General features: G+C 35.8%; 1 protein-coding gene across 1 annotated transcript; it reads left to right on the plus strand.

Moving 5' to 3' along the window:
• The first annotated feature begins 2,142 nt into the window (after positions 1-2,142).
• Positions 2,143-6,974, plus strand: LOC131621413 (ubiquitin-conjugating enzyme E2 7). Its single transcript, XM_058892455.1, has 6 exons — positions 2,143-2,301; positions 2,409-2,511; positions 2,810-2,907; positions 3,759-3,859; positions 4,696-4,773; positions 6,630-6,974. The coding sequence occupies exons 1-6, from the start codon at positions 2,259-2,261 to the stop codon at positions 6,705-6,707; spliced, it is 501 nt and encodes a 166-aa protein (XP_058748438.1). The 5' UTR covers positions 2,143-2,258; the 3' UTR covers positions 6,708-6,974.
• Positions 6,975-7,433: the final 459 nt, after the last annotated feature.

The following is a 7,433-nucleotide window of genomic DNA, read 5'->3' on the forward strand; positions in this document are numbered from 1 at the left end:
ATTCGGCACCAATTCTCCATTGTCAACCACAACCTACAGCAATGGCCAATAACAACACAACAATAATGTTTTAGCGAGAACTAAACCGAAACAGAAGCAAAAATAAGAAAACTCGGCGGAGAGATTTTACTGGAATGACAAGAGTGGAGCCACAGTGTGTTTGTTTGCAGCATGGTGTGACGGAGGATGGCCAAGGAAGATCTCCGACGCAGGATGGTGGTGGCCGGCGGAGCCTGGGCAGCTGCCCTACCTGGCCGGGCGCTGCCTCCGCCACTGCTTCATAGGATGCAAAAAAATTTCATGATTTCAACCATCATGCCAAATGTGAAAACCTCAGTATTACTTATTTGGCTTTTGATGATGATGTCCTTCTTTTTGCAAGAGGTGATTTCAGATCAATTGAGATGTTAATGGAGACCCTAAAGACTTTTTCTGATACAACTGATCTGGTGGTTAATCCGAGTAAATACGAGATTTACTTTGGGGGTGTTGATGCCCATACCAAAGATGATATTATCAAGATGACATGGTTTAAGGAAAGTCCTTTTCCTTTCAAATATCTTGGAGTTCCTTTGGCAAGTAAGTAGCTTTCTATTTCTCATTATCTTAGCCTCGTGGATAGAATAGTAGGTAAGATTAACCAGTGGAGCACCAAGTTGTTGAGCTATGCAGGGCTTGTACAACTCAGTAAGAGTGTTACTTTTGTTGTGACAAATTATTAGATGCAATGCTTCCCATTGCCTAAATCTGTCATCAATAAAATTGACACAATTTGTAGAACTTTCCTCTGGACTAGGGGCTCTGGAAAAAGTAGGAAGAGCCTAATTTCTTGGAAGAAAATCTACATCCCTAGGAAGTATGGTGGGTTGAATGTTATTGACCTTCATATTTTGAATAACATCACCATGATAAAGTTTCTTTGGAGCTTGAGTGATAAAGCTGATAATCTGTGGGTAAAATGGGTTCACACGTACTACTTAAAAAAAGCTAAGATTATGGAGATTCCTTATCACCTGAACCATTCTTGGATCATGAAATCCATTCTCAAGCAAAGATTTCATGTGAACAATATGCATACGGAATGGGATCTGATGATGAATAGGAATAAGTTCAGTATGAAACCCATGTATTTAAAGATGCCTTGTGAAGAGCTAAACGAGATTGACTGGAGAAGATTGTTTTGTGGCAACTCTGCAAGACCTCGAGCCATAATGACACTTTGGCTAGTTTGTCAAGGTCGACTTCCTACTAAGGATCGTCTAATGCGATTTGGCTTATTAGACATAAATATTTGTTGCTTCTACAACAAAGAAGAGACTCACAATTATCTTTTCTTTAGCTGCAGTGTTATGTCCAACATTTGGAAAAAGGTTCTTGAGTGGATTAAGATGAAGCATCTACCTTGAGAATGGTGTGAATAGATAAAATGGATAATAAAAAATGGTAAAGGAAAAGGTCATAAAGCTTCTATCCTTAAATTGGCCGTGATTGGAACTATCTATGACATTTAGAAGTATCGGAATGATAAATTTTTTTAGAAACAATGTAGATAGTATGAAAATAGCTGAAAAAGTATTATAGATGTCATAGTTTATAGAAGGTGGTATAATGCTAAGTTACGAACACATATAGCTCAATTGATGATTTAATGTTTTTTTAGTTATTTTGTCTTTTTGGGAACTAGATCCGTGCGATCGTCTTATTTTCCTTTGATTTTTGAATTAATATAAAGTCCTTTTGATTAAAAAAATTGATTGTAACAATAAATTTATAAATAATTTATAAATAATGTTTTAGTTTTACACCATTATCCTTATATTTAATAATATAATATAATAGAAAAAAAAAACAGATTTACTTTTTTCACTAACAAATTTAATAGGATAGTTTCGTAAAAGAATCATCCATTCATGTACATTGAAATTTGAAGAAAGTATTACATTAAGTTAACATACTACACATAAAAAAAAAGTCTTATAAGTAGATATTGATGGGGTATAGTAATTTAATAATGTAACAAAATATTTTCTAGAAACTAACTCCACAATTGATCTCTAGCCTAAAAAGATATTCACTTAATTTAACTTGTACATTGAATTAAAAACCATATAATTAAACTCTTTTATAATAATAATAATTGAATGATACAAATAATCAAAGTGTGGGCTTTAGAACTTCTCTTTCTGGTTTGTTTGTTTGTTCACAATCTCAAGCAAACCCTCCTCCAACTCTCAAAACTCTCTTCCTTTTTCGTTTCCATGGCCTCTCAAGCAAGCCTCCTCCTTCAAAAACAGCTCAAAGGTAATCAATTCCACTTTCTTTTCACCGTTTGTTTTTTTGATTTTATTGAGTTTTTGTATTCGCGTGGATTTTCCGCTTTGTTCTGATTAACCTTACTTTTGTTGCAGATCTTTGCAAACACCCTGTCGATGGCTTTTCTGCTGGTTTGGTCGACGAAACCAACATTTTTGAATGGAGTGTAACCATAATTGGACCACCGGATACTCTTTAGTAAGCTCTTTTATTATCAATAGGTTAATTGATATGATTTTCTATTGTTACTAGGTTTTTAGTTATGATTTATTCGATTCTCTGTGTCGTGGTTTCGGTTTTTGTGATTCTTAATTTGTTTTTTATTTTTTGTGTTGATGATATAGTTTCATGAGGATTGAACTGAATGCTCTGATCTTTGATTTAATTCCTCTTATTAGATTGCTTTTAGAGTTTAGTGTTTTAAGAGTTTTAATTTTGTTTACTTACTGTGATCACTCGGCTTATTTGTTTGTGGATTCTTTAAATTTACTTGCAGTGAGGGAGGATTTTTCAATGCCATTATGAGCTTTCCGCAGAACTACCCTAACAGTCCACCGTCTGTGAAGTTCACCTCAGAGATATGGCATCCTAATGGTTGGTTTTTTTTCTCTCTGATGCACAAATATGTGAAAATCTTGTGTGTAGCGTACTATATACATCTCGTATCCAATACTCATACGGCACAGTGTTATCAAATAGCGGCGCCATGCCTGCAATGGTGGATATACATGGCGGTTTTTGGGCTCGCCAAAATGGTAAATATTGGCCGAATATCGGGTTTTCCGCCATAATTAGCTATAACGGCACCGCAAAGCGGCCGGCTCTGTTATTGAATTCGGCCGTTCCGGCCGTAATCTCGGCACGGAACAGAAAAATGAAGAAAACTGTGTCGGACCGTGCCGTTCCGTCACATATGGGTGACTCGGCTGGAACGAGCCCAATAATGGGATTGGATTGAGAATGACGCCACGTCAAAGCGGCCGCTCTGGCTACGTCAGTCGTAAATGATATTACCCTTAAATTTTTAAGGATAGCAAGGTTATTTCATTGAATTTCATTGGCATTTGCAAATATGTTTTGCTCAAGCATGAATTTTGATGAATTTATTTTAGTTTTTGATAATTATGTGTTTACTAATATTAACTATATTAGTATCTGCGTCACTTAAATGTCGGCCGTTCTGCTTCCCGCTCCCGTTCTATTCCATTTTTAGAGATAGCCGCGTGGTGCCGCTATCCGAGATTGATAACATAGGCGGCCGATATGGCGGAATTTTGGCTCTCTGCCATGGATCGCCATTCACCATCGACAACACTGATACCGCATTTACTTCCTATATTTTTTAAGGAATAGTGTATCACTGTGTCCGTGCATCATAGTTTTTCTCATTTTTGATGTTGCAGTGGTTAAAACGTGAAGTTGAATGATGTTGTTTCTATTTGCAGTATATCCTGATGGGCGGGTTTGCATATCCATTCTTCATCCTCCTGGTGATGACCCAAATGGTTATGAGCTTGCAAGTGAGCGCTGGACACCTGTTCATACTGTATGTGAAAACATAAAACCATAAATTCATTTTATTTATTTCAATAATGAGAATTCTGCTTTTTATTACTTAATTGGTAATTCTGCATTGATAAATGGTTTGTATTATCAAATACTGCTATTTCTGCAAAACGCTATAACACTATTTCTCAGTGATATGCTATTAAGTATAAAATATTATGAATTAGCGGCACTGTAGCACTGTTGCATTGCGTAGAATAATTTGAACAAACCACTATTTGCTTGCCATCTGCAATTAAAAACACTTGGGTCATTTTTTCTAATGCATGAGCCTCTGATATGTTTACCCTCTATAAATTTGTTGTTTCAAACCTGGCTTTGCCTTTGTAAAAGCCTCGCTCGACTTGAAAGCCTCTTTGAAAACCTATTCTGTATTATTTCCTTTTAATAAGTCATAAAGTTATCACTAAATAAACTTATAGGCTCAACCTCATAAGTAAGTTGACAGGCTTAAAATTTTAAATAGATTGATTTGTTAGGCCTTAAAGGTTATTGGATTGGTTTCTGTCTGGTTTTTTTTAGCTAAATACTATAAAAAGCCATGGCTTAGGTTATTTAGCAAACCGAGTCTGGTATAACCTAGATCTGATATAAGTTGAAGGAGAGCCGACATAAAGAGAACAAATAAAATTTAATGTCGTAAAGCTAATTTAAACATTAATAATTTCAATGTCGGTCAGGCATTAATGATAACTTGTTGAATGTCCTTTGGAAATGGTATGGCACTTCTTGTCGATCATAAGTGATTTGACATACTTGCTACTTGTAAATCTTTTAGGTCCCTCTTATAAATATTTTTTGTGTGCTGTCTTGCAGGTAGAGAGTATAGTGTTGAGTATCATATCGATGCTTTCTGGTCCCAATGATGAATCTCCTGCAAATGTTGAAGCTGCGGTAAGTTTGACCTTTTTCCTTATTTACATGATTTTTTATTGCAATCTCCGGCACACTTATCTCTATATACTTATATATGCATCCTAGAAAAGTAATGGCAAACCGATATTTATCTTGCCAATTTCGCCAGCTCTTGGCTTTACCAACTTTGTTATTTTATATATAGTAGTAAAACAAACTTTTGTCCTTTAGATTGGTTTCTTGCTGCATATACTCCAAATATTTTCGTAGACATTTTCTTAAGATTGAGTATTTAATACGAGTGAAATGTGGAATTGCATAATTGACTAGATAACAAAGTGAGATAAATTCTATCTTTAGAAAAGATGGATTTTCGTGTTAAATACAACTGAAAAATAATATCAATATCGTTGTTTAGACACTACACATGCTACATTAGATTTAAATGAAACCCAATTTTTGTAATTGGAGTTATAAAGCACAGAAGAAAAATATGAGAATGTTTTTCTCTTAGGCCTGTCAGATGGCTTGGCAATGAAGCAAGTAGAGACAGGGTTTTGCTTAACACAACTCTGCCTTACACTTCAAGAAAACACTTAACACTCCTATCTTCCCCACAAGTTCCGGGATGAGAATCCAACCTAGTCCCACAAGATAATATTAAAACCACACCCTGCTCACCCTAACTAATTCACATCACGAATACTTTTTATAAAAAGAAATACGGATGTTTTAAATATATTTATATAAACCATAATCTTATAACTAATCCATCATTTCATAATTTATAGGACATGTTTAAAATATGTATTAAACTAAAAAAGACTAGGCGTAATCTTGGCTACTAGGGTCAGTGGGTCACTACTAGTTGACCGAATAAAAACACACTTCCTTTGCCTATTTTTTATAGTTTCCTTAAAATTTAATTTCTGCTGAGAGATATTTCTTGTCTTAAGATTCCTTCTGGGCAGGTATATGTACTGGGATCCCTTGCTACCCTTGGCTAGGGATTTGTAGCATTAGGTTAGAAGTCCAATTGTCACTATGAAGCAAAGATATGACACGGACACTGACACTGACACGTCAACATCGGTAATAATTTGAAAAATGAATAAATTGAGCGCAATCACATTTGTCGGTGTCGTGTCATTGTCGAACACCATACACTTCTTTGCTCAGAGGTGTTGGTGGTGCTACAAAGGTCTCAATTATAGCAGCGAGACCGGTGAATGCACTCCGACCTGCAGCTCTACACAGTCTCATTGTAAGGGAAGCTTTAAATCTTCACGAGCAGGTTGCAGCATGCTGAATATTAATGTGTATGATGTGGTTGACATGCCTGCATGTTGGCATTATCTGACATGATAAACATTAGTTTTAGGATGTCAGTCTTCATTGTGCACTGTTTCTGTTCTACCTCAATCTGACCAGATGACCTTTTTGATGCCCCATTTGAGCCAAAATAAAAATATGGTTTGTCCTACTACCTGGTGTTATCAATGAAGAATGGCGGATTATGGCAGCCAGCCAAAAATCTGCCATATAAACACGGTGCCGCAGCCTTTGGCAGAAACGTTGTGTGACATAATAGGTACTGCGGCCTATGGATGGTGGCACCGTGGCACAAAGTCTGCCAGGCTATAACTCCAAGGGTGAAATTTGACGACACTGCTGCTCAAGGATTGAACATATTCTACAGTACACTGTCATTTGTTTGAGTACTAGAGGATATAACATATTATCCTATAATTTTTTTATTCTGGAAAAACACTGCTAGAGATACACATTGCTTTTACTAATATTTTGATCGATGCGTTTTAAATTGCTTCAATCTTGACAGTTTGGAGTAGTGTTCCGAAGTTTTTCTTAGACTCGTGTTGTATTCATATTTGCAGAAGGAGTGGAGAGACAGGAGGGACGATTTCAAGAAAAAGGTTAGCCGATGTGTGCGGAAGTCACAGGAAATGTTGTGATTCATATCTGGCTTCTCATATCTTGCTTTTGTGAAGTGAAGAACATACAACTTAAATGTAAGGATTGGTTCGCCTGTTACCATTGATCTGTGTAGACTTGCTACTGGAAGTTGACAGCATGCTTCTTTCTTCAGTTGCGTGTTATTGTTTTCTTATCTACATGGTCATTTGTAACAACTTTGAAAAACAAACTGTATTCTAAGTGTTTTTGGCTAGTGTTCCGGGGACTCGTAGTTCATTGGAAATTTAGTTTGTTCATTTGCATAACCTTTGCTAAAATTTGATATTAGGCGCCAAGTTTTGCTTTTTGCTTATATAATATTGTGATATGGATATTGCATTCAGATTTTACCATTTTCCCTTCTTTACATGTATTATTGCCATTTTCGGTTGCATATTATTTGCTTTTAATCATGCAGTTTGTAGGAGAGATCTCAAACAAGTTGGTTATTGAGGAGACATCACTTATTGTGCTTTTCTCTATCAAATCTAATAATGTGTAGTAAAATATTTGTGTAAATAGTAATAAATGCATTAAATGAGCTTGATCTAGTTTAAAAAGTTAGATTGGATACATTGATATCACTTGGTGAGATATTTATTGTTCAGTCCCTTGTTAGTTTACTAGTGGGAAAAACAACCCAAGTACCTCCTTCCTATTTATAGATGAAGTCAAGGAGCTAGGTTTCCCTCATCTCTTTGAAGGAATTCCCAGGTAATGTAGTC

The sequence above is a fragment of the Vicia villosa genome, unplaced genomic scaffold, assembly GCF_029867415.1.
Source record: "Vicia villosa cultivar HV-30 ecotype Madison, WI unplaced genomic scaffold, Vvil1.0 ctg.000004F_1_1_1, whole genome shotgun sequence".
Lineage (NCBI taxonomy): Eukaryota > Viridiplantae > Streptophyta > Magnoliopsida > Fabales > Fabaceae > Vicia > Vicia villosa.